Raw genomic sequence first — 27,374 nt, forward strand, 5'->3', positions numbered from 1 at the left:
ACACTCTATGTTATCCTGGCAGGCAGTGGCTGATTGCTTCTCCTGTGTCTTTTTACTGTTCCCTCTTCCCCTTTTCACTAACAAACCTTGAGTCAGGCTGTTCATGACCATGAGTTCATCCACTACCTATATTGTTCTCAGTGGACTTCACTGACCTGTGAGCCCTGACTCGAAGCCAGCGGTTGGTGTTGACCTTCACAGTGGAGCGCAGCACAACTGGCTGGGAACCTAGGTCATAGCTCAGTTGTAGGTGCCCATCCACAATGGCCAGAGCCATGTAATCTGCACGTTCTCCAACCTTGCCAATCCACAGCACCAGCCCCTGAGTGGCCTCAGTGCGTAAGCTCAGTTCAAAGTGGTTGCTCTGCAGTGCCTTCTCACTAAAAAAGTAAAAGTATGGGTCAAGGGCTTCCAGAGTAGTAGGCAAGGAGTGGGATAGGTGTGGGTGCTATTAGAGCACAAAAGCTTAAGCTACTATCATAGAGACCAGAAGCTGGTGTTCAGACCCAGGCAACTGAGTGGGCAGGGTTAACACCAACAATGCAACAAAGGAGAGATAGTAGACAAGGTCAACTAGACAAAGTTGATCAGAGAGATGGCAGACAAGAGGCAAGCACATGGCAATGTAATGTGCTGGGTCTCTCAAGTACTGCCATGTGCTTACCTGAAAAGGGCCCGGGAATCCAGAGTTTCAGGGCTTAGAAGCAGGAAGAGAGGGAAGCAGTAAGCAGGAGACAAGACAGGCTGAATGCAGGCCAGAATCCCCTTTGTCAACATGTGCAGATGAGAGGAAGGGCAAGCATAATTCCAGAGTATCAATGGCCCTTCCCACAGAGGGCTTTGGCAGTGGCCCTTATGAAACACACATGTCGGGAAAATGCCCTGGTGGGTACTTCAAGGAGAGAGGCACTGATGATATGGAATCACAAATGTTCTTTTGATGGCAGCAGCCCTGGAGATGCCCTAGCATATACATGACCATCTCTGTGCATACACATACACATACATTACACACACACCACACATACACCATATACATTTGCATACATGTACACACATCTACACAAACTCACACTTATATACACATGCGCATGTCACAAAGCACATACGGGCATATGTAGATACAACACTACATACATACCCATAAATCAGATACACACCCAAGTACATACCTCGTACATACCATGTATATATGTATATACACGCACAAAATCACACTTGCAGTGTAGCCTCAGTGGTGTGGGTGATGGCCCCTGGCAGGTATATCCTAGGTAGAGGACTGATCACTTCCAAGGCAGGAAGCTGAGCCTGACAATATATGAACAGGCTCTAACACCATCCTCTATCCAGGGTAGAAATTCTACCTTTAATAGGGCTCAAGATTGTAATGCTAGGAGCAAAGCATGGACATGAGTGAGTGCCAAGGTATGACTAGAGCCAAGAGCCTACTTACGCTGGGATCTCATTGGTCAGCTCGCTTGTAAACAAAGAGACAGAGATAGTGAGAAGGAAAGGGGTAGGGTAGATTCTGGGCCGTCCCTCCTGGCCAGAGCTGAGAGGGATACCCTGCATGGCATGCACAGACAGGACCAGACAGGACAGCCAAGGGTAGAGGGAGTGCCTGGCTCCTGACTGCATGTTACCTCTCAATCACAGCATTGAGGTATTCGATGTAGGTCCGCCCATCAAAGGCCAGTGTTTCTAGGTCCCCCACTGACTTCTCAACTAGCCCTGGGAGACAGATGGGATGAAATGGGCCTCAGGTGAGATCTCCAGGCCATGTCAAGTCTCAGCCCTGGGCTGCCAGTGCTCACCCTTCTCGCAGTGCAGCCCAGAGAAGCCCCCAGGACACAGGCACTCATAAGTGGCTTCCCTCGGGATACACGAGCCCCCATTAAGGCAGGGGTTGTCCAAGGCCTGTGTACAAGGGTGGTCTGCAAAAGGCGAAACATCTACTGCTCGCAACACATGCTCCTGAGTCAGCAGTTGATGGCCTCTTAGAGACACCTGAAGAGGAGAGGGGGGAGCACCTTAAGTCACATCTGCTACTCCCTGATGAGACAACCCTCACCTCTCCACCCCACTGTGGAGAAACCTGGCTGGTGCCCATCTCCGTACCAGCTGGACGGCACCATCAAAGCCAGAGGACACTGCGGCCCCCCGAGCCAGCTTGCTGAAGTCAGGAGCTCCCCCAACATAGAGAGGCTCCTTGAGGTTGAGCATGGTGTGCGGGACCTACAGGAGACATGGGGTAAAGGGTCATGTATGATCCACCCACTTGACTGAAGTATTCCCAATTGCTTGATGCCCCACGCCTACCCCAAACTATCTAGGAGGCAGTATTAATCACACAGAAATGGCAGATTGGGCCTTAGTGGGAAAGGGCTATTCTAGGAATGGGTACAAAAGATGGTGAGTTGAGTTGGGTAAGAGGTCAACAGTACCTTGCGGGATTTCTGACATCCGGAGAGCAGGTGGGGGGGTTGCAGAGCAAGAGCCAGAGAGCAGTGGGAGCAAAAAGGAGACAGACCGAGGCACAGGGCAGACAGAGAAAATAGTTCTGTGAGAGGTGGCTATCAGGGTCTGTGAAGCCCCCAGGGAGGAGGAAGGGAAGTGGTGGGAACGGGGTTTGGGAGGCCTAGACCTTCCTCATACCCTGGATACTCACCGGAGATTCCCCTAGCACACGGGGCCCATCACCCACTTGAAGGGCACCCTTGCGGCCATTTCGTTCCAGGAATACCCTGACCCAGGTGCCCAGGGCTATGGGCTCTTTGCTCCTGCAAAAAGGTATGAGTAGACTTTGGTCTCTGCTCACCCAGAGCCCAAGTGGCACTGGCATATACCCCTGGTATAGATACTGTCATCCCAACTTCAGGTAGTCATTCAGGTCCTCCTTGTGATCTGTGCAGAATGTCTTGAGCCAACCCTGGTTAATGCCTAGATCCCATATGCCCACCTGATGACTGCAGCCCCCTTGCCAAGGTCATAGCGGAACTCTAGGTGCCGGTTATGCAGGGCCAGGGATACAAAGTCCCCTTTGCCATCTGTCTTCTGCCCATTGTAGAGGAGTAAGCCACTGGGCCCACGAGCCAAGAACACCATCTCCAGTGCCATCTTCTCCCTGGGGTCATGTGGAGTTGTGTGAGTGTATCAACGTCTCCTCGTCAGGTTAGCTCCCTTCCCTTAATTCTCCTTCCCTACTAACCCTAGGTCTCTCTCGAAGGTGTGCAAGCCTTTCAGTTCCAGGTAGGAGAAGCCATTAAAGTCAGCCAGGAAGGGCCGGGAGCCAGCATTCTCCAGGACTATGGAGGGCCAAACAGATGTCAAAACAAGATTGCAGGCCCTGGTTTCCCTACTACTGTATCTAAATGATCAGATACAACCCTAACTGGATCACACACCAGGTCTCAAATCAACCAAGAATTTCACCCTAACCCTCATCCTTCCCCAGCAGTTTGACCTTACCTGTCTCACAGAAGGAACCACTGCGTCCCAGGGGGCACTCACACTTGGCCCCACCCCTGGAAAGCACACGGCAGGGGGCTGCCCCGTGGCAAGGGTTCGGCTGGCAGGGGTTCTTTTCATCTGCACAAGTTGGGCCTGAGGGGAAATTGGATAGGGGTTCCAGGAAACATGAGTCTCTTCCCACAACAGCTAGATTCCTTCCCAGGTACCAGGCTAGTTCTCACCAAAGCGGCCAGGTGGGCACTGACAGAGGAACATGCCAGCCTCCAGTGCCTGGCAGAGGGCCCCGCCATGGCAGGGGTTAGGTGAGCAGGGATGGTCTCCACACTCTCCCACACCAGAGCTTTGAACCACAGCCCTCTGCCAGTCGCTCAGCTCCAGCTGCTGGTTGTTGATGTCTAACATACGAATGCATCCTTTCAGGCCGATGCCCACAGAGGTCCGATCAAGCACCCTGATACCAGGAGGGGTCAGTCAGAGGCACCCTCTCACACTCAGCTATAATACTAACATGGCCCATAAACTACGGCTAGGGATCAGGAATGCCCGTATGCCTACTCTCTTTATTGTGCTCACAGGGTGGCCAGCTCAATAACAAGACAGAATCAGGAGGTGAGTATGAGGGTCAGGGTCAGGGCTAAAGGTCAGGGTTAGCCACTTTCACAGGTCCCACCAAAGGTATGCTACCATGGACAGCACAGCAAGAACTGATAGAGGGTCAGGAGATCAGTTGAGGCCAAAGTTACAGCTACCATCTACACCCATTCCTCTATTACCCATCATCTGTTACACAGAGTCAGAGACCAGGGGCCCAGTCAGTCCCAGCCCATTTCTGCTCACATGGCAACTTGCTCTTCTGGGATACCACCCACATAGAGGTTCGTGTCCAAGTTGAGGCCATCAGTGCCACTGGGACTTTCACCTAAAACAGGAGTCTCGCCATCCACAGAAAGTGTGCCTTGCCGCCAATGCCGTGACAATTCAAGGCGGTGCCACCGTCCTGGCTCCACTGGCACTAAGCTTGTTAGCACCGCTGGCCCTGAACCCGTGTCGAACCTAAACATGGGAGCCCGTGCTTAGGATGTTGGTTCAGGCCTCCCATAAGCCTGGCCTACCTCATCTCACCCATGGCCCATCAGACTTCATTCCCTAGATTCAGAAGGACTGGGTTGGTCTCTGCCACCACACAGGCCATCTGACCTACAGAAGCCATGCCCATGTACATGCCCACCTGAACTGTACATGACCATCCAACAGGGCCAGAGCCAGGAAATCTTTGCCACGTGCATTGCCATTGTAGAGTAGCAGTCCCTCTGTCTCCAGCGCCCGAAATTCCAGTGCCAGACGCAGCGTGTGGTAGGCCCGGAGGGTGGGGAAGGCCAAGAAGGAGTGGCCCTTAAAAGCTGGCACAGAGGGGAGTTGTACTGCAGGAGATAGACAGAGCTGAGCTAGTGCCTCAGAGGGTTATACTCTCTGGTCATAACCCTAACCCTCCAGCACTGGATGACCTTACCTTTCTCACAGATAGCGCCACCCCTGCCTGCAGTACAGCTGCAGGTGAAACCCTTGCCAGAATCCAGGTCCTGGCAGGTACCTCCATGGAGGCAAGGTTGGGAATCACAGGACTTTGGGGGCTGTTGCGGGCCTGGAGTCCGAGGTCGGTCAATACTGGTGGTAGTGGTTGGTGGCCGGCGAGTGGTTAGTGGTGCTGTAGTTCTGCCAACAGGCCGGCTGGTGTAACTGGGATAGACTCGTGGGGTGACAGAAGAGGCAGGCAGTCGGCTCACAGTGGTGGCTCTGGCTGTGGCCACAGCAGCTGTGGTTCCTGTTGCAGCTCCCGTAAAAAAAGTGGGAAACCAGTCTGCAGGGAAGGATAACTGTTAAATATGTATTTAATATATTTGTTATATGCTATATGCCACAGGACATATAAAGTATTGTTAAGGTATGGAGGCTAGAGAAGAAAGGACAGGCAAGATGAGGCCTAACCTGGTACTCACCAAAGTCCAGGAATCGCACATGCTCCTGCAGAGGCCTCCTCACTGCCAGGGCCCACGGCCTGGATACCTGGATCTGTTGGAGCAAGGCCTGACCCACGTCTGGTGCCTGGAAGGCTGTGGCTGGGGAGGAGAGGATCCTGCCTGAGCCTGACCTGGCTCCATGTAGTCCATACCCACCATTTCCCACGGGGGCCACAGGGGCTTACTAGGGTCAAAGTGAACATCCACAATGGCACGGACTAATTTGCCAGGCCCCAGTTCCCGTAGGCGGATGCTCCAGAAGTCCTTCTTGACATCTGAATTCCGGAACAGGTCATCCAGCTGTGGGCAGTTAATGGGTGAGGGCACATGGTACTGTCTAAACCCAGTTAAGATTGATTCACTTGAGCCAGTCATCTGTCCTAAATGAACACCCCACAAACCCTCATACCGTGCTCTCAATGCTCCTTGCAGTCTCCCCAAACAACTCTGACTTGGGGTCAGCCATCTCAGGTGTGTAGAACAGTTCCTGTCCCTCGACCCCCTCAAGCTCCAGCACGCCCTGGAATGCCTTGGTAGCTGTGGGGGAGGGGCAGTGAGGCCCTGCCAATGCCATCTAGCCTCCTAGGCAGCCACAGGAGCAAGCCCCACAGCAAGCCATGTGGGGTGCAGGGCAGGGGATGTTAGTCAGATGATCATGGGGTTAGTAAGTGGGAACCCCAGGGTAGGGCTGGCGTCAGTTACCAGGAAATTCCTAGGAGCAGGTGCCCCAAGCTGGCTTGCAAGGAGAAAGATGGGTTAGGTATAGGGTCCTTGGCACACATGCATATTCAATGGCTGAAAACCAGAATGCATGTGTGTGCCAAATCTCTAATCCCCCCACACACTCAAGTGCTGGAGCCAGAATACCATAACCTTATACCAACCTGCTGCCTGCCACAGGGTGAAGACCACACTCCTGTCTATGCTGTTCCTCAAGCTCATCCCTTCGCTGCTGTTCACTTACCTGGACAGTTGGAGCCTTCTGAGTCCAGTGAGGGTGTCTTGCCATCTGAGCAGCAGCCCAAAGGTGAGTTGTAACAGGAAGCCCTCTCGATGGGTGGCCCATGGGTCACCACAATGCTGCCCACCGGGGGCTCAAGTCCTGGGGAAATGTAGTCTAAGCACAGCCCTGGGGAGGAGCCACTCTTGGGCTCTGTCCCCACATCACCCTCAGACCTGCCCACACGTCCCTGAAGCCCTGCTCACCCCCAGACCCGCCCCCACTGGCCTCCTCATCTCCACTCAGCTCCTCGTCGCCACTCCCATTGGCGCTGCCAGATTCACTGATGATTGATGTAGCAAGACTGGTCACATCAGAGGGTGCTGTTGGTGGCACAGTCAGCACAGCCCAGGCAGTGCTCCTGGGGATGCTGACTGCAGTCTGAGGTGATATGGGTAATGGGGTGGGCCAATCATGGGTAGTACTGCTGGGAGACAGAGGAAGGCTGTTGTGGGGAAACGGCAGTGTCTTGCTCAGGATATGCCTTGGGGTAGTCATAGATGCAGATGTAGGGGAAGCCCCAGGAGCAACACTCTCTGCAAAAAGAAGGATGTTAGGGGCTCGAGTCAGAACAGGATCAGGCCCTTCTAGTTTGTTTTAGGTGGTTGCTCTAGGTCCTTACCCTGGCATGGACCAAGACTCTGAGTGGAGATGTCCAGACGCTGGCGGCAGGCAATGGTCCTCAGCTGGCATTCATTGCCATATGTGACTCCATCTGATCCACAGACCTTGAGGACAGGGAAAGGATGCTCAGGAAAGGCCTCCTTACCCCCATCACTCTCTACAGATTTCACTCCTTACCTTGGTAGAGTTAACCTCTGGACATGTGAGAGTTGGGCAGACACATCGGGCAAAACCAGCCTCCTCTACGCAGGAGGCACCAAACTCACAGTGCATTTCCACACAAGTCACAGGTGTTGTGGGATCTGAGGTAAGGATAAAAAAATTCCTGCTAATTCAAGTACTCCCACTCTCAGCATAGGGAGTCCTAGGGTCAGCACCAGTTCCTGCCCTCACCTGCTTCACAGCCAATATGGCCCAGGGCTTGACCATCTGGACACTGCCCACACTTGGGACCAGCCACACCAGGTCTACAGGAACACAATCCAGTCATTTGCTCACAGTCATCTCTTACAGCACCCCGAGGGTCACAGCTGCAGGCTGGGAGAGTGGGAGGGAAGAATTTATGGTTTGTATCTAGATAAGCTTCCCAACTTGCCCCAGCCCTACCAGATTCTGGTTGGGCCAAGCCATGATCAGTGATGGGGTGGACAGGCAGGAATGCATGTAGTTCCATTACTCACGAGTGCAACCACTATGTCCATCCGTGACAATGCCACGAAAGTTCCAGAAGCCAGGCTCACAGCGATCACATCTGAGGCCTCCTACACCTGGTCGGCAGGAGCACTGCCCTGTGGTTGGGTCACAAGTGCCACTATAGGAGCCGTGTGGGTTGCAATGGCAGGTGCCTACAAGGGGAGAAAGCACTGGTCACTGGAACTGCACAGCTCTGCTAGACCACAGTCAGGGCTGGGTTCAAATACTCACTGGGACAGCCAGCCAAGCCTACACCCTGGGCAGCAGTAACATTGTCCTGGCAGCAGCCATAGGGTGTTTGGGCACAGTGTGGGAAGGCTATAGGTAGCAGTGGAGCCAAGGTAGGGCCTGAGGAAAGGTACACAGTAGTTCATATTCGATGTGGTGGTACTTGTTTACCCTAAACTCAATTGTTCTGTGACAATGATTCCTGCCACATGACCTCATCCCTTTTGCCATCAAATCCCACCAGGAGCCGAAAATCTGAGGCTGTCATGGGTGAAATCAAAATATCATATATAAAGACACACAGTAAACTCAGAACCCCAAACTTATAAAACATACAAAGCCACATACACAGGTAGGGACATACGTCCACATGCACACATTATCAGAGCTACAAACAGACATGCATACAAATATAAGGGTACACAAATATATAAAGACACATTAACATGTGTTCACTCACATTACTTATGGTGTGGATACATCTCTGTCCATGTACAAACACATACATCAGCAGTCCCCTTTCTCCAACCCCCACCCCTACCTCTTTTAGATTTCTCTGTGTAGCCCTAGCTGTCCTGAAGCTGGCTCTGTAGCTGACCTGACAGAGCTAATCTCAGAGATCCACCTGCCTCTGAAATTAAACACAGGTACCACCACTCCTAGCCAAGCAGCAATCTCTTCTACAAGAGTGCCAGTGCCTAGTGGGTGCTCCTCATGCTCATTGTTGCCTCCTTTTGGCACCTAATCTGTCCAGTAGAAAGTGAGTACTTGGTATATACACCTTTAATCCCAGCACTGAAGGAACATAAGCAGGCATGTAGAGAAACCTTGCCTCAAAGTAAGTAAAATAACAAAAAGAAAGCCTAAATAAATAAATAAATAACCATTATCATCAACAATAATAAAAGTCACCATAGCATGTGCACATACCCACAGCCTTATATCTCTGTGCCATGCACCACAGAACACACACACACAGAGAAACAGAAGCACAAATACAGAACATACACACACAGAGAAACAGAAGCACAAATACAGAACATACACACACAGAGAAACAGAAGCACAAATACAGAACATACTCACACGGAGAAACAGAAGCACAAATACATAGGACAAGCCACATAGAACTTACTGGATGTGTTCTATATAGCCACTTACCACGGCAGGCTCCCTGAGCAGCAACATACAGCTCTTGCTGTGATTCACATCTGGCCTTCTTCAGATCACACTCAGTGCTGTAGGTGATCCCATTTGAGCCACACACCTGGAGGAGTGGGGTCAACCTCAGCAACCTTACCCCCTCCTCAGTGTAGCCACCCTGGATCCATGGGAAAGTTGGGGAACTCACTGGGCTTTTAAGGACATTCTGGCAGCTAAAGTCACAGACACATGGCCCATCTTCTGAGTCCTCATCCCAGACACCACCATGCTGCCGACATAGCTCCTGTTCACACGCGTTGTCTTCCCCAGAACCAGAGCCCCCTGAGCCACACTCAGCTGCAGGAAAAAAGAGCAGTCACCCATGAGGTCTCCATCAGAGACTGGAATCTAGGGGTTCACACCAGTTACCTGAGCTTACCCGGCTCACATGGCCCTGCATGGGCCTCCTCAATTTGTACCTGCTGCTGACAGGCAGCTTCTCGTAGCTCACAGGCACTGAGGTAGGTGACACCATCACTGCCACACACAGGGCCAGGTGGAGGGTGCTCACAACGGGGACATACACACTGTCCAGCTGAGCACACAGCCCCAAAGGTACAAACTGTTTCTCCACAGGTCTCTACAGGAGATGGTAAGAAGCAGGAATAAGCATGGTTCCCTGATGGAGGGATTCACGGAAGCCTATCCCTTCTGGTCCCACTCACGGCAGTGTCCAGCTGAGGCCACGTAGAGGCTGATCTGGTGTGTACAGGCGTGGACATGCAGCTCACATTCACTAGCATATGTGTGTCCATCAGAACCACATACGGGCTGGGCTGACTCCACACATTCAGAGGGGCACACACAGCGTCCAGTCTCCACCTCGCACAGGGATCCGAAACGGCACTGCCCACATCGGTCTGGGGATGAAGTTCTATTACCATGTTGTTCAGAAGCCTCCTCCCAACCCAACCCACTTGCCCACCACTGACCACAGGGTCCTCTGCGGGCCACTTGGATTTCCCGCCCAAGGGTACAGGCCATGGATTCCAGTTCGCACACACTGCCATAAGTGACACCATCACTACCGCACACAGGATCGTAGATACCCGAGCACACCCGCTGGCACTCGCACACTGCTTTCCCATTCTTCACTGTGCATATTGCCCCAAATGCACACTGCACTCCATGGCACGGGGATGGGGTCTGGTCTAGAGAAGATGTAGTACTCAGTCCACTTTCTCCTCCATCTGTGGACAAAGCCCACTCCCATGCAATAGCCCCTCTCCAGGGTGGGAATGGCAGAGGAAAAGCTAGATGCACAGGACACAGCAGAGAAAGGGACAGACACGTAACAGAGGTGGATGGGGACATGAGTTTCTGACTGCCCATAGCAGGTCACTGACCCTGGACCACCAGCAGCCCTGGGATATCATGCACATGGGGATTGAAACTTTTCCCCCATGGACAGGAAAGCTCTACACCCCACAATCACAAACTACACAGGGAAGAAGGTGTCTGTCAACTTGCTCTGAGGACCAGAAGGCCAGGCAGTAGCAAGCCACTCCCCCAAGCCGCGCCAGGGGCAGACCTCGGGCTGTGGGCTCCTGGCGGGCAGGCGCAGCACCTCATCCTGCCAGCAGGTCAGGCTGGAAGACACAAGAGTCGGAGCCGAGAGGGAAGGAAGGACCAAGAAGAAACAGACAGATGCAGAAAGATGGACAGAGGACTGACCAAAACAGACAGCAGAGGCAGGCAGGGCCATAGAGGCCCACAGCTCCAAAGGGGCCTGCTGGCCACTGCCCAATTTTCTCCGCCCTCTCCACTGATCCCTCAAATCCCAAATTACAATCTACCTCTAAGAGGTTTGGGACTGCACTGTGTTCCTAGAGCAAGAAATCTCCAGCATCACATCCATTCCTGCCCACCCAGGTAGTTTGTTCCCCGTGAAGTACGGAGACTGATGATGATGGACCAGAGGACCTGCTGGTGTAGCAAGGCCAAGTGCACACTGCCTTTGTCCCACTTCCCAGGTTCCCCAGTTCCCCTCCTCACAGCCTCCACACACCAGCACCTTCCCCCCCATGACCCCAGCCCAGGACCCCAGGAGGTATATGACAAGAAATGGAGATGGTGTATGATATGGACAAGGAGTGATGCAAGACCAGCTATTCCCAGCTGGATCCCAAGCTGCTCACCACACGGGCCCTGGTGCTTGAGGGGTATGGCCTGCTGTTGTCGACACTCAGCCTGTTGGCGCCAACAGTCATTGTCATATGTGTGCCCATCCTGGGCACACACAGGCCTGTAAGCCCCATCACAGGTGACACGATCGCAGGAACACCAGGGACGGCCACGGCGGGACAGGCATACAGAGTTAAAGTGGCAGGTCTCGGGGCACTGGTCTGGGAGTAGACAAGGAGATCAGATAGGCAAAGTATCACACCAACTATCAACCACGTACAGGGTGTGGGGATACAAGTATGCAGGACCAGGGGCCTAATGAGCAACAGTGACAGCGTGGGATCCATCCTCTGGGAGCACCAACCTCGAGGCTGGCATTGACCAGAGCGCACTTTCTGGAGAAGCAGGCCACGGGTTGCACCTATACGGCTCATGACACAGTCGTTTTCATAGGTGACCCCATCATCTCCACAGATAGGTGTGTGCTGGGCGGGGCAGTTCTCAGGCCGCAGAAGCATTTCTGGGTGCCGTGTACGTGGGTTCACCCGGCAAATATGGTTCAGGTCTGACATGCTGCCCTGGCAGGGGTCTAGAATCCAAGAGTAGAAATCAGGAGTTGTCACCAGTACACACTGAAGATTTAGGTATGGGGAGAAGCCATGCAGAGTGTTTTGCTTACCACAAGGACCATCGAACTTCTTAAAGATGTGCTCCTGGTTGGCACAGGCATGACGAAGCAGCTGACACTCACTAGGGTAGTCAACACCATCACTGCCACACACTGTGCCATCAGGGGCCCCGAAGCAGGTTGTAGGACACAGACATGAGGCAGTCTGTCCATCGGCTGAAGGTACACAGGTACTACCGAAACTGCAGGTCACATTGGCACAGGGGTCCCGGGACCCTGTAGGTGTGCAGGTGGGGGTCATGCTGATTGTCCACTAGGTTGCCCCCCCCCCACCTCCCACACTCACTTACCACATGGCCCTTGGCGAAGTAGGCGGATGCGCCGTTGCTGGTTGCACTGTGCACGCTGTAGCTCACACTCATTGCTATAGGTGGAGGCATCTGAGCCACACACAGGAGCTACCATAGCAGGGCAGACATTCTTCTTGCACACACAGGAGGCCCGGCCTGGATCCTCAATACTAGGTTCACACACAGCACCAAAGCCACATAACATTCCCCTACATACTGAGTTTAGACCAGAGAAAGGGTATTTAGAGGCAGGCTACCAGGAATCTGTTCCTAGGTCCACAAACCCATGAGCCCTTGTATCACATTCTGTTTGAACCCAAATTTCATGGGGAGATCCATATCCAAGAATTCATGTGACTAAGGTCCACCCAAACACATAAGCACCTACATCCTACAACTGTCACAATGCTTATGCTTAACCCTACCCTTGGAAGTCTCCTGGGACCTTCTCTCATGGCAGAGTGGTTTCCTTCACTACATACCCTACAACTATTGAGTTCATACCTCCACAATAGGACAAAGCATTTACTCTCTGCACACCTCCATGAGCCCTAACACACAGCAGCAGGGGGTCCCAGCTATGGATGCTTTAGCTCCATCCATACATGCTCAGCTCTTGTGGTTGCTGGGGTTAAATATGAGGGTAGTTGCACTGGAAGGGCTCTGAAGGATCTGGGTATGGATATATACTGAGGTGCCTATGTAATCTCAGAGAGAGCCTTGCCATTGCTAGCTTGAAGAATTAAGAGGTGTAGATGAAGGAAGCTGGCTACAGGAGTTACATCTGTCTGGTTTTAAGTCACAAAACTCAGGTTCACTTCATCTAAGGTTTATGTGACTCCTTTCTGGAGGGGGGTGTGCTTCAGCGTCCATCTGAATCTTGCTCCCTCCCAGCAAGGACCACTTCCATAACCTTCTCAGGTCAACTCCTGACCCCAACTTCTTTTACTTTCCTCTAGGCCTGATGGGTATTGTGTACTACTAGGAGTCTGGAACTTTGTTCCACATATCCCCTTTTCTTCTTTAATTGCCCCCTTCCCCCACACCTCTCTAGTAGGTCTCTCCCATCTCCAGAAGCACACTGTCCTGCCCTGCCCCAACCCATCCCTGTTCCCACTATCTTTTCTCCCCCAAACTCTGTTCTCTGTCTATTCCCTTAACCTTCCAATACTTCTCTCACTCCCAGTCATATAGTGCTTCTTCTACTCAGCCTCAAGTTGGCAGTGGCCTAGGGCTCTTTAGGATCACACAGGTACTCCCCTTCTGTTCTTCTAGGCCCTCACCTCCTCATTCAAGTCCTCTGAGTATGCCCTCAATGCAAGTGCCCCCTATATTTAGCCTCATACATACATTCATGCAAAAGCTTTCTAACATTGTATCCTCAGTGTTGCAAAACAGCAATGTCCAGAGGAAGGCCCAGGTGTTGCTTACTAAGCCCACAGGTAAATTAGACACTGGTATATTTAAAGTTTAGATACCCAATGGGGAAGCCTTCCTAAGCACATGGGGCTGACCCTTACCTAGATCTACTAAATGTTTAATTGGGTGTAATTACCATCACCTTATATCATGCCAGAAGCAGTCTTGGACTTCTCCTAGGAGGGCAGAGTACACTGGGGGCTAGAGCCAGCCACTGCAATAGCAATGACCTACCCAGCTTCTCTCCCTTGTTTGTCTGGGTAGCCTTGCCTCCACCTTAGAAAGCTGAAATTACAGAACATCTACCTGCCTTACATATATATATAACCTGCTTATGTTTTTGTTTACCCTCCTGAGCTCCCACCCTGTGCCCTGGTGTCCTCTTCTCTTTTTATAAATGGGGACACTAAGTACCTACTCCCAGAACTATGGGTTCACCAATATCTATAAAACTTAAGAGAAGGGGTCCCAGACAAGTACTGGGTAGAACATACAATAATAGGATTGTTGCACCAACAGCCTTCCCTGTCTTGGTTCAAATATCCACCAGTGGCCTCCCTTCATGCCTGGCCAACATCCCTCTCTTATTTAACATTCTCTCTCCCAATCAAACCATCCTTACATTTGGCCTTCTCTTACCCAAACCCCTTGAAGGTCTCATACCGAATTTAACAAGTACTTTCTGAGGCTGAGCGGATGCTTGCTGTCTGTACTCTTTGGCTATTGGCCAAGGAAGGTGTCCCCCCCATAGGTCCAGTCTCTGGGTCTGTACTTAGCACTAAGTTCCTTGGCTGACTGATAGTGTCTGTGATTCTTTGGCTTCGCTGATTATTTGGCCTAGCCAACCTCCCCCAGGCCTCAAACCCACAGCCAAGGTTAGCTATTCATTCCTTCACCCATACACCAAAGCCAGGTGTAGCTCTCCAAGTGTAAGACTCTGTCTCAACAAAACAACAATGGACCCGGACTGGAGTTTTGTGGCAAATTCAAGGTTTAGAGAACATGGGACCCATCCTGTTTCTGCAATCAAGTGACTTATCAAGAGGGTACTTGCTACCAAGCCTGATCATCTGAATTAGATTCTCAAGACCCACATAGTGGAAGAGAACTGATTCCTGCATGTTGTCCTCTGATCTCCACATGTTGTGTCATGGCATGTATGAACACACACACAAATAAGTATTTGAAGAAAAAACAAAACAAGAACAAAACAAGAAACAAACAAGTGCTTGAAAAGAGAGAGGGAGATCACACAGCTTGGGTACTGTCACCCCTCGTAAACCCGTTTTACACTCACACTCATGCCATGAAACTGATGAAGAATGAGCCCTTAAACAATGGTGATCCCTGTTTTAATGAAGTTTACCTGTATCCCTTCTCCACAGGACCAAGAGATCACAAAAAGCTCAAGATAAAATTTGTTTGTTTGGTTTTTGAGACAGTGTTTCCCTATGTAGTCTTGTCTGTCCTGAAATTTGCTTTGTAGACTAGGCTGGCCTCAAACTCAGAGATCTGGCTGCCTTTGTTTCCTGAGTGCTGGGATTAAAGGTGTGTACCACTACCTCCTGATAATTTTCTTAATGTTAGAACAGGCACAATCTGAGACTACCTGCAGAGAGGTATGGATGAAGTACTTACACACATTACTACAGCAGGCAGAGCTGTTTTAACAGCTTTGGACTTCAGGCACCACTGAAATATCATCATATGCAATGTCCATGTATCAGAAAAGAGGCTCAGTGAGGCTTCGTGACAAAGCTTCATCCCTATTAAACGCCAGAGCTTAACTTGGTCCCCATCTGTGCTCCTGGTCACTTCCCCAAACTGCTTCTCATAAATACAGGTGGCATACCTGGGCACCTATGAGTCAGCAGTCTCTAATGGGTCACGCCTGTTTTCCCCAATAAGTGTCCTTAGCCCCTGAGGAACTTCTCCCTGGCCTCTTAGCTTCTGACCTAGCCAGGCATCTTTTCATGTGATGTTGGAGGTGTCTTCTACTTTTTATATCTATCACAGTGGCAGAGGGTTTATTTAACTTTTTTTCTAGTCTTTAGTAGGTTGGGAAATGAAACATTTCCCAAGAGCCTGCTTATGTCTATTTATGTGTGTTATGAGTGTGTGTGTGTGTGTGTGTGTGTGTGTGAGAGAGAGAGAGAGAGAGAGAGAGAGAGAGAGAGAGAGAGAGAGAGAGATGGCCATGGTCTGTGTCTAAAGTGTACAAAGGAAAGCTGGGTATCAATAAGAGGACCACATATACAGTTGAGAATGCAGTGTGAATACAGGAAAGAGAACATCTGGCAGTTTTGGAGATTTCAGAAGAAGAAATTGCCAAGATGGAAGATCTCTTTCCTCCTGAGCCTTCCTTGAATGTAGACAGCTGTAGGCCTTGTGCCCCTAGTCTGTAAACACTCAGACCTAACCTCATGCACCACACTAAAGGACACACTCTGCCTACTAACAGCCTACCTCACAGGGAGTGATTTGGTTCCTTTTTAAAAGATATTGATAAGTGAGTCACTTCCTCCTGCTTCCCAACCCAACCTGCTTACTCATCCACCAGCCTAGCCAATAGACTCTGCAGCTCTAATAAAGGTGAGAGTCAAAGAACACACAGTGGTATCTTACTACCCTGACAGTAATTTTTCAGGCAGAGGCACCTGGAAGCAGCCTGAGGAAGGATGCTGGAGTCTGGAACCAAGACTTAGTGCTATAAAGCCAGAGCCCGGGGCTAGGTTGGAAGCACCTATCACTTACTACCAGCTTCCATTTGCACTATCCCCCAACACTGCCCAGCTAGCAGTCTAACTAGGCACCAAAAGTTTACTGGCAAAGTATCAATGAATACACTATCAGCTTGCTAACATAGATGCGGAGAATAAAAGGCACTTGCCTAGAGATGACCCTTCCCCATTTGGCCATCAAAAGGTAGAAGAGACCCTCTGATATCATGCATATAATCTAGTTCATGCTTTGAGATGCCTGGGATCCCCATTCCCAAGGCAACACTATCTGATTTTATAGACTGCTGAGACCTCCAGAGAGCTCTACCTTTGCCCTAACTTCTCAGTATAGGACAGAGGGAAGGATACCTCTTCCATTCTCAAGACCCAGGAAGTGACCCAGACTACCTATATAACCCAAGGCTGCTTCCTAGAAAGAGAACAGAGTCTGCTCTCAGAGTGACATGTACAACCTCAATCTTAGGATTCCCTATGTCCCCATAACCCATACCCTGGTCAAAACAGAATCATGGCTGAGTATGGTGGCATGTACCTTTATCCCAGCACTTGAGAGGCACAGGCAGAAGGATCTCTCTGAGTTTGAGGCCAGCCTGGTCTATACAGTGAGTTCTAGGACAGACAAGGCTATATAGAGAGAGCCTGTTTCAACTCCCTACCCCAAATCAAAAATCCCAGAAACCGTGGCTTTGCCTCATATAACTCTAGACATATGACTTCTATAAAACTAGTCAGTTGCCCAGGCAGCAGAGTTGATAAGATAGTAGGTACCAAGGATAGAGCTGTGCCCTACTTGCTGTGAGGAACCAGGCTGGGCTAGAAGAGATACACTTTTTCCCCTGTCTGTGTTTTCTGTAACACTGTCAGTTCCTCTTCTCTTTATCATTACATTAGCTTAGTTACAGAAGCCTACACATTAGTAGCTCCTCTGGGAGTACTGGCCCCAGCCCACAGTGCCATGAAAAAGGTTAACCTACCCTTTCCATCATTCGCTTCCTCCCCACCCCAGGGACAGACCTAGGTCCTCCAGCCCTCAGACAGCTGTCACTGGCTTTACTGGGCCCTCCCCCACTACCCAGCCCACTTTCCCTTCTGTGCTTCTATTTCCAGCCCCACCCTTTCCTGAATAGGGAAAAAGACAAAGAAAAGGAATCCCTCCACAGACTGACTTCAGTGCTCCATCCAAACCTCACACAAATCCTCTGACAGTTCTAAAACTGATCCTGCTCAGGAGTATTAGCCAGTACCTAGAGACCCCTGTAGACTCCCTGGAAGGGACCCAGACTCCCTTGTACAGCCTCCGACTCAAAATACACCTGGTGTACACACTACAAAACTGCCCCAATCCTGGTAACCCTGCCCATTTCACCCTCCTTATTAGCGTGCCAACCACCTGCCCCAACCACCGCACTCACCATCAGGAGGCAGAGAAGGCGCTGCTGTGAAGTGGATTCCGGGTTTGTCTGGGGGGAAAAAGTTAGGTTCCTTTGAGAAGGTACTTTGCCCACTCATACCCATTCCTCAAGATTCCAGTTAAAACCAGTAAGGCTGGAAAGTCACTGACCAAGGGAGGGAAGACTCTGCCCTGCCAACTGCACAGCCACCTTCTTTCTCTGGGTAAGTCAAGATCTTGCCCCCTGCTCCTAATCCCAGCACTGATGCATCCTTGCCAAATATCACAGTTCCCTGCAGCTCAGGATGAAGATCTATACCATTAGGAACCTAAGAATAGATCATTATAGGCCAGGAATCTAGTATGTCCTATTCAATACCAAGAAGGGAAAGGTGCCCATCCACAGCTACCCCTGGATTGGATTTGACGCTGCCTTCCCTGGAGCCCTTGGTAACCGAGATGAGGGGCTCAGTGAGCAGAAGAGGCACACCCAGCAGCCACGTACAGTTGCTGAGGAAAAGCAGCACCGCAAAGCCCAACGTAGAAGTAGCCAACAGGATCACGCAGATGTTGCAGGGGATCATGAAGTACCGAACCAGCACGGAGGCACCAGGCTGCTGCCTGGGTCTGTGTTCCAGTGGCAGAGGAGGCATGATAAGGCTCTAGCCCAATTCCTGGGTGTGTGGGGGTGTTCTTATGGAGTGCCTTTAGGCCTCTTCGGAGCTACTCCCCCCATGCTGGGTGCTCTGGAGCAGCAGATGGTAGCTGTGATATCAAAGTTTAGCCAGTAATGGCTAGGGGAGCACTAGGCCCTCTCCCCAGCCCTCCAGACTCATGGTAGGAGATAAGCAGAATTCTCTCCAAGTAGAAATCCCAAATGTGAGCTCAGACGCAGGCAAAAAATGATGGAGAGCCAACGCAACCCCTGTTGGTTACAATTCTTCTGCCCACTAGCCAGTGTTGTCCTCTGTAGCCCCTGTAGTCTGCACTGCAGGGAAGGCCCCAGAGACCAGGGGCGCCGGTGCAGGGCCTGTCTGCTCCTGCCTGGCAGAGGCGGGGGAACACGATGGCAGCGGCGGGAGGAGCAAAGGCTTTGGAGAGAATAAAGAACGGCGGAGGCGCCTGCCCACCTCCAGTAGCAGTGGTGGTAGCAGCAGCAGCAGCAGCAGCAGCGGCGGCGGTGGCGGCGGCAGCAGCGGCACGCAGTGAAGCTCTTCTTGCCTTCGCTGTGTTGGGGCAGTGAGTGAGGGGTGAGGGAAGCCGAGGGGGCGGGGGCGGTGAGCAGAGACAAAGGAGGATGTCTCTAGGGACTCTAGCGTCCACAGGGAGTCGCAGTTGGTAGCAAAGAGGCTGGGATGGATTAAGACCAGGATGCAAAGTGTACAAAAGAGACAGAGCAGCTTTGGGTAGAGGTAGAAGCCTGGGGAGGGTTGGTGGTGGCGCTGGTAGGAGGGCAGGAATCAAGGGAGGGACAGGCAATGGGAGGGCAAAGGAGCTGGAAATTGGAGGACAAGGGAGAAGTAGGAGTGGGTTAAGTGTTGTCACAGGGGAGCAGAGGTTGAGCCTTGAAAGAAGGTGGTGGCTTGGCTTATAGAGTCCTTGAGGAAGGTGGGGCAGGAGGCAGCCAAATGGGAAGGTCTGCAGAGGCTGCTGTGTGGGCAGAGGCAGTCCTCCTTAATCACTCCTAATGCCTGGCTGGGCTGAGAGGTTCCTGCATCACATTCACTGGGGACTTGGGCCTGCAGGAAGCACTAAATTCTGAGATTTGGTTTGTTTGTGCTTATACATGTCATTGTGCCAGTGCCTGTGTAGTTTCTGCTCCTGCAGGCTCTGCCCTGGTGTGGAGTGGGGTCCCCAAGTGGTATGTAAGATGCTCAAGTGAGTACAAGCTGGAGAGTGAGGTAATGGGTAAATAAATCACCCACCTACCTTTCCTCTGGTTATTGAAAACAACACCTTAAACCACCAATTCACTCAACTCCCCAGCAATGAAAAAACATGCAAATAGCTGTGAAACTCTTGCCATCCCTTGACCCCTAAGCCTGGAGCACACCCCAGCTCTCAAGCTACTTTGAAAACTCCAGCAGGGCCACCCGAGGCAAAGTGTTTGGGATGGAGGCACAGTTCACCTAGGCCCAGGGAAGGGGCTCCTTTCCTGGCCTCTGCTGGGAAAGATCCCCAGCCCAGGTATCCACAAACTTGGGGAGTATGCACATTCTCCACCATCCCCACTTGACATAGCCACCCTCCTGTTAATCTTCATCTCAGCTGAAATCACCCAAATAGCCCCCATACCACACAACTGAGTTATACCAATAGGTACAGAGCGCCCACAACTCAAGATTCAAATCGGGCTTCTGTACCAATAAGTCCAACTTTTCAGCCACCTGCAGTGACTCTCAAACCTCATCTCAGTACATCTAGAAAGCCACATCTCTCTCTACCAGGAGCCATCGGCCCATCTGTAGGGTTCCTCTAGTCCACCCTTCATCCAGCCCTTCCCAGGGCCCTAAGACCCTACACTCACTGCACACTGATTGGAAACAGCCCCACTTCCATATTACCTACAGGTGAAACCTCTCTGAGGCCATTCTGCCCAGATACTTAGTGCCCTCCTTGTGCTCCTTGATCTGTCAGACAGGTTTCTCAGTCCTATTCTAACTTCTCATCCCTTTGCATCTCCTGGCCAGGCATCAAGTGCCATCCTCCACTGGGCCATTCTTTCACTGCCTATGATAAAAGGTTTTCCATCACTTGTGGCCCCAAATTCACTCTTCTAATGAAATCTTATAGGAAACTCCAAAATAAAGCATAGTTTCTGAGCCCCATACCTGCAATCTGGGATAGCATCAGATCTAACTATGGAAAACTCTCACAGATCGCCTCACTCTCCTCAGGAGAGCTCTGGCCCTAAATACGTTCTACCTGACCTTGGCACTGTCTGTGGCACAGAAGTAATCTCTGTGATGCTACCTCCCTAGTACCAGGAATAGGGTCTGAGTTCTAAGCTCCAGGGGCAGGGTTTGGCATAGAAAAGGCAAGAGAACTTAGAATTGGATCCCAGCACAGGCCATATATAATAAGTTATTTCTCTGCCGCCAGTGAAATGAGCCAATTCAAGTCAGATTAGATTATATTAAATGCAGGTTTATTGAGAAGCTACTTTCAGGCAAGTTCATTGGCACCAAGGACCAAGACCAGAGGAGTCACCATGGGGAGAAATGGGGGAGGGGAAAGAGAAATAGAGAAGGGGTGCATGCATGCTCCCAGAGAGAGAAGAGACCAAACTGTCTGGATTGTATAGGGAGGAGCCTCCTGGGGAAGGGCAGCCTACTCCCTGGGCTGGATAATTCAGGGTTGTGGGTAGGGTGTGCCAGGTAGAGACTGAAGGATGCTGGGAAAACTTGGAGGTCAGGTCTGCTTTGATATGTAAAAATATGCATCTTAGTCCTTTGTCCTGGTGTCTTAAACATCTTCTGTTTGCCTCATCCCACAGAAAGTGCCAGAAAACAATTACTCCAGGCAATACCCAGCACAGTACTATTGTGCATGTTGTTTCAGCCCTGGGATGTCCCAGTGTACTTACTGTACAGGAAACACGGGAACCAGGGTCTTGGAGAACTGGGGCCCACAGGGAGTAGGAACCCTGGGCAAGAGCTGGCAGAAGCCTCCAGTGATCTTGGGAAATGTGCTGTATGTAGCCTTTGCCTAACCCCTTTCATCAAGCAGAAACCCTGAGATCTGCCACTGTAGACGTCTCAATAGGCAAATTTCTTTCAGCACTCATATGGGGCTCTAGTCAGCTCTGGGCAACACTGGAATGGGGTTTGAGGTCTGTTGGGCCTAGCCATGGGAAAAGGAACTAAGCAGGCAGCCTGGCCCCACCAAACCCCAGTCAGTGTCTGAGCCCCCTGCAGGGGCAGGATGCCTTCAAAAAAACAAAGAGCCTTTGAGGCTCCAGGCCAGTGGGGGGAGGGGAGCACAGGCTACTGGAGTTATTTTGGGATCTTTAGACAAAATTATTCAGCCTAGACTGCCCTAGCAGACACATGCCCAGGAATGAACAGGATGCTGGTCCAGCCTTACCCCTTTGGGCTCACACCCTACCAACATACAACCATAAATATGAGCCAAGACATTAAGTACTCCTGCTTTCCAGCAGTCACTCAAGCTTGAAGGCACTGCATCTCCCACCTGACACAGTAGACATTCTTTGTGTGGCACAAAGCTTGTCCCTCACTCCCAGGCATAATGGGTGTGGTCCCTGCTCTGGTTCTACTCAGGACCAGAGGAGGTTGGGGGATGGGGCCTAGAGAAGGTTGAATCCAGCTACTGTTAGCTCACTGGTCCCATTCTCATGCAGAAGACCCTTCTCCCCTTCTAGAGGGTCTTCACTCCCTTAGAAAAGAAGGTGAAGAGTTAGGGGGTACAGGACTGAAAGGAGCCCCAGGACAAAGCCGCCTTTCTGAATATTTAGCACACATTCAATTCCCCAATGCACAGGTCCCACCCTGAAAGCAGACATGCCTACCCTCTGACCTCTAGTCAGGCTTGGGTGAAGCCCACCTGTTCTCTTTGGTTGTGGGGATCTCTAGGATCAGGTTAATGGAGGTACTTGATGGATTTAACTCTGGCTGCCCTGGTCAGGGCAGGGCAGTATTATCCAAGACCTCAGGTGCCTGGCCTCAAACCGCACCTTACCTTTTCTCTCTCCCCACTTCCCCTCAGTCTTAGACAATAAGCACTTCACAGCAGGACAGAGGTACTCAGCCTGGCCACCTCCAGAGTTCCTCTTGCTAGCTTCAGGCCTAAGGTCAGATATGTGCCCACCACACTTAGACAGTTATCCTGTTCCACAGGGTAGCTGGATTAAATTAAAACTTGAGACACAATAGGGCTTTTAGGCAGCCAGTATGCTACCAGGTTGCCTTTCCCCCTTCCTTGGCTGGCTAGGCTCCTCAACCTAAGCTGTTCTCACAAACTAAGTACCAAAAGACATTATGGTGGTTTCAAATGAAGGTCAGATGGGTAGAGTGGAATTTGCACATCCACCAAGTGATGAGTGAGGCCAGAGCAGTCACAGGGTCATATACTTGGATGGAGAGTCTCAACCTTTTAAATTTGAAGAATTCCACCATGGGCCAGAACTTCCAGAATGACCAAGAGCTGCCAGCTGAGCAAAATACGGGTGAAATGGCAGTGAGGGCAGGGACATTCATGTAGTCTCTTCTGCTCCTTAGGTATACCCAAACTCTGCTTTGCCAGGCCCTGCCTATCTCCAGAAGGAAACGGAAGGAGAACATGCGATCAGCGCTTGGTGAGTCAGGAGACCTTGGCATCCCTGCTTAAAACTCCCTGTGTAAGTGAGAGACATCAGATATAGGGGAGGGGTAAACACAGCAAGGGTTCTGTGGCCCAAAGCCACAGGCTTAGTCCAGACGGCTTCATGGAGGTGGTGGGCAGCCAGGTATTAGGATGTGAAGATAAGGCAGGAAGACGGGAACAAGACAGACCCAGAGAGGAATGAGGCAAGCAAGGAAGAAGAGTGCTTGGGATCCGCAGATAGGTATGAAGGGCAGCCCAGAAAGGGATTAGCTTGCTTCCTCAGCCAGAGGGCAGGCTGCCAGGAGAAGGGTTTTTAGTACTTTCTTTGCCTCACACACAGCATCTTTACCACACAACCACCTACTGTTTGTTCCTTTCCTTCACCTCTCTCTCAACTCACTGCTTCTTGAAAAGCCAATAAAACACCAACAAGACTCTGTTGAGTTGGCAGCCACAGCAGATGCCTCATGAACCCTATGGGGAATGGCTGCAGCGTGGTAGTGATTTGACCCAGGTGAGAAGCAACTGGCAGAATCAATGATGGATGACACCACAGGCCACTCTTCATACCTGATGGCTTCTTTTCCAGAACAGGGGACAGACACCTCAGTCCTTCTTCCAATATGGTGTTTGTACTGTTCTTCCATATGTGCTGGAAGCTCACTTGTGGGTACAGGGCATAATGCTAGCCTATATCTTCTGGGACCTAGAAGTGATGGTCAAGGGAGCTCTCAAACTGACCTCAGGCTAGCAACAGATACGGGGCAGAGGGGAGGAAGGGTTGTTGTCAGTTTCAGGGTCTAGCAGGCTTGTAAAGGTCAGTGACCAAGTTCCCTGGTCACCTGTCTTCACAGCAGCTCACCAGACACATCCCTCATTTTAAAAGTTTGTATTCCACCTCAGTCACTCCTAGAAGCAGAGCTCACAAGTGGTGTCCCTGCCTCTCCAGTAGGGGCTGGAACAGAACCAACAGCAAACAGATGCTGAGACTCACATGCACATGAAGACAGCATCTAGGACCTGAGCACTTAAATATAAACCCAGAAAACCCAAGACAGTGAGAACTACCCCACCCCCAACTGCAGGCCTAGGCATACATATCTATATCAAGTTCACACAGCTGGAAACAGCCTTACCCTGAAAGGACTGAGTCTACCAACTTCCCTGCCTCCAGGCATGGGAGAGGCCATCTCTATTCCCTAGTAAATTGCCCCTGCAGGGGGCCTTCCTCAAGAGGAAATTCTCAGGATATCAACTGCCCCAGCTTCCAACACGGGTCACACTCAGGCCTACTCCTGAGCCCCAGAAGGAGGTACGGGGGCATAGAGCCCTCTTCTTGTTACTAACTGTAGCAGATGAGGATTACTATGACAACTGTTGTGGTAGCCCCTCGTCCAGCCCACCCGGGCTTCAATGGCTTGGGTCTCTATCTTGACCTTGAGGTAAACAGCTGATCTGAGTCTCACAGGAGGAGGAAAAGACAGCTGTTTGCCACCCTCTTGCGACTTCTGCCTCACAGCAGTCAGGCAGAGGAAGCAATTGAGGGTCCTTACCAATCAGGGATACAAGACCTCTGTGGTCTTGAGTATGTCCTCCACCTCCTCTCTATTTTCATCCTATTCTTTCCTACTTTAGCTTTAGGAACTGCTGAGTAGCTGGACTGGATTGGGGTAGCCTCAGACCTGGGTCAATGTCCCAATCTCCCAATTCCTCAGGTCTGCAAAAGAGATCCCATACCCACAGCACTGCTGTGAGGGCTCAAGCATGTGGGAGTGGAATTTGCATTTTCCAGAAAAATCCATGTAGGCAGAAGTGGTTTCAAAACACCCCTCCCAATTTCTCATTCACAGAAGTTCCTCACAGATCCCTTCATCCCTGGATCCTCCACCACAAATCTTATCAACTCTCCCAGCTTCTCTGGGTAGGGATGGAAGAGTAGGATGGGTATAGAAAAAGCCAAAAGTAACTTCCACCAGTTCAGTCTTTCTTACTGCCTACCTAAAGGGAGGCCACTTCCACAGAACCAATAGTATCCTGCCTGTCACTCACCTATAAGCAAGCCCTCTTCTTCCTTTAATTCCAGCAAGCAAAGCCCACCCAAGGCTGTCTTGAGCCCAGAAATGAGACAAGTCCATTCCTGCAGCCAACTTCCTACCAGAGCTCCCTGGCATGGAAGAGAGGCCTTTCACTACCTGGGCAGGCCCTTCTCTAGGCAAGAAGCAGTAGGGATAACAAACAGCCTCCAGCTCTAGCAGCCTCCAGCCTGGACCTGCCTTGGGGCGGAGCCCTCAAAGGACTCTGGGTGGGGTTGTAGAGTAGTAGAGAGTCCTTTGGAGTCCAAAGGGAAAGCCACCTCCCCCTTCAGCAGAAGGAATGTGGGGGAGGTGAGAAGGAACGTGGCAATGGGAGTCTAAGTGTAGCCTGGAGGGCAGTCCTTCCAACAGTCTAGGGACTGTCACAATATCCTAGGCAATCCCAGTGCCAGAAGCCAGCCTTATGTGCTCAGGCTGCTCCTATCCACTGCCTTGGGACCTGGAGCTCTTCTACTCTGCCCTTCTAAAAGCCCTAGACAGCTGATCTAGCAGAGAGTAAGGGTAGAATATATCTGGCCAGCTTAGGCCTGAGGGTATAGTCACCAAGACCCCAGCTTCAGAGTTGGGAAGGGCCAAGCTGGTCAGGTGCCAGGCTCACTCAACCCTGGCCCCCTGCCCTGTCCTTGTGCCAGGTGCTGGCTGGAATAGACAACACTTCCTTTCTCTGCTCCTGGCTCTTAGTCTGGAAGTACAGGTCCCCAGCCAAGGTTGTGTCTCTCCTGGGGGCTTCAGAGAGGGGCCAATTCAACTTTCTCTAGCAATGGGGTGAGGATAATAATGGGCCTATGCTCAGTAAAAGGATTCTCCACTTCCCTGACAAAACTTTGTCAGAGTGAGTGGTCCCTATCCAGAAGGAGCAGCAGCCACTCCTGCCCAAAGGTGATGCGAAGGGAAGGGCACATACCTGCCCCAGTTATGCCAGGAATGTGGCTCCCCAGGCAGAGGACCAGAGGAACCTTTCTGGGATGGGGGAGGGGTTGGCTGGCAGGGGGGGTGTTCCTGGAGTGAACAAGAGGTCAGGAGTAGCCCAGATTTCACCAAGTTCTCAGAGTGGGTGGGGCAGAGTAAGAGTCCTGGAGGCAGAACTGTAAGTCAGGTTGGTGGGTTGAGCTTGCTGAGGATCTAGGATGAGGTTTAAAAGCCTCAGATCACCTACAGATCAGGAAATGGACCCAGCTTCAAAGGAGTAGGCAAGAAATGTCTCATTTCCATCCTAGATCCTAAGTTCTGACAGCTCCTTGGGTGTTCTGACATTGCCCTCAAACCCAACTCACCCTGTGGCACTCTGGTCTGCCTTCAAAACAGATTCTACATACCATTTCAAGCTTCTTACAGTGGTGCCCAGGCTTCTTGCCCTACCTCACTGTACCTTTCACACACCTTAAAGCATCTCTTCAGCCTCCCTGGCTCTATCTACTTGAGAGCCTTCAGTCCCATATCTGTCATCCTGCACCTTCCCACCTACCCTGGCAGCTACTCCTGGGCTCTCCACTGGTAAAATGCTGGTCTAGAGTCTTAGGAGCTAAGTATCCCTAAGTGTCAGCCATGTACAAATTCACAGGAGGGAGGCCTTCTTTCCATGATTCTTCTTCCTAGTGGTCCTGCTCTAAACTGGGCTCTGCCAGCACCAAAGCCAGAGGGTAGCATGGGTATAGGTAGCTTTGGTGAGATGCTAAACCTTGTTCTGTACAGGGTGAACACCCTACCATGACCTCTGATCTCAAGGGAAGTCCTCAGTTACTGAGTCACAGACCCTCAAGCTACTAGATACACCCGGCTATTAATGATTCACCCTCATGATCTTGTAGGGACAAAGGACTATGGTTCCTCCTCAGCCCCCTAAACACCCCAAGTTGACATATCTATCTTTGGCCTCACATACACATCTTCCCCTACTTTTCCTGTCCCCAATTTCCCAAAGTACAAGCTTCCATAGTAGTACTAGAATCTCTGGTTCTTCTCTAGATAAGGTCTCAGAGCTCAGAAGCTGGCCAGATCTGGCTGAGAGGCCACAGGGCTTTCCATTCTGGCCCTGCCCCTCCTATACTGATTTCCCTAAGACCAGCA

The 27,374-nt window shown here is 51.2% G+C and overlaps 1 protein-coding gene across 10 annotated transcripts in view; it reads right to left on the minus strand.

Annotated features, from left to right (window-relative positions):
* Positions 1-27,374, minus strand: part of Agrn (agrin) — a 32,244-nt gene that overhangs the window by 1,863 nt on the left and 3,007 nt on the right. The window contains exons 1-36 of one of the 10 annotated variants that reach the window (XM_029539569.1): positions 18,395-19,265; positions 17,912-17,959; positions 12,340-12,555; positions 12,041-12,265; positions 11,726-11,950; positions 11,376-11,582; positions 10,170-10,388; positions 9,903-10,097; positions 9,617-9,817; positions 9,386-9,534; positions 9,196-9,301; positions 8,038-8,154; positions 7,794-7,958; positions 7,507-7,650; positions 7,291-7,415; positions 7,112-7,217; positions 6,696-7,025; positions 6,454-6,591; positions 5,899-6,026; positions 5,675-5,789; positions 5,469-5,588; positions 4,982-5,329; positions 4,700-4,892; positions 4,309-4,524; positions 3,693-3,922; positions 3,469-3,603; positions 3,209-3,305; positions 2,960-3,124; positions 2,669-2,780; positions 2,445-2,456; positions 2,119-2,235; positions 1,815-2,007; positions 1,644-1,731; positions 1,454-1,477; positions 665-697; positions 156-380 (exon numbers count right to left, since the gene is read on the minus strand). In XM_029539569.1, the coding sequence (XP_029395429.1) occupies positions 156-380; positions 665-697; positions 1,454-1,477; positions 1,644-1,731; positions 1,815-2,007; positions 2,119-2,235; positions 2,445-2,456; positions 2,669-2,780; positions 2,960-3,124; positions 3,209-3,305; positions 3,469-3,603; positions 3,693-3,922; positions 4,309-4,524; positions 4,700-4,892; positions 4,982-5,329; positions 5,469-5,588; positions 5,675-5,789; positions 5,899-6,026; positions 6,454-6,591; positions 6,696-7,025; positions 7,112-7,217; positions 7,291-7,415; positions 7,507-7,650; positions 7,794-7,958; positions 8,038-8,154; positions 9,196-9,301; positions 9,386-9,534; positions 9,617-9,817; positions 9,903-10,097; positions 10,170-10,388; positions 11,376-11,582; positions 11,726-11,950; positions 12,041-12,265; positions 12,340-12,555; positions 17,912-17,959; positions 18,395-18,542 (5,615 nt within the window). In that variant the 5' untranslated portion in view covers positions 18,543-19,265. The other 9 variants (XM_021201269.2, XM_029539565.1, XM_029539566.1 and 6 more) reach the window with 9 other exon arrangements.

The sequence above is a fragment of the Mus pahari genome, chromosome 6 (assembly GCF_900095145.1).
Source record: "Mus pahari chromosome 6, PAHARI_EIJ_v1.1, whole genome shotgun sequence".
NCBI lineage: Eukaryota > Metazoa > Chordata > Mammalia > Rodentia > Muridae > Mus > Mus pahari.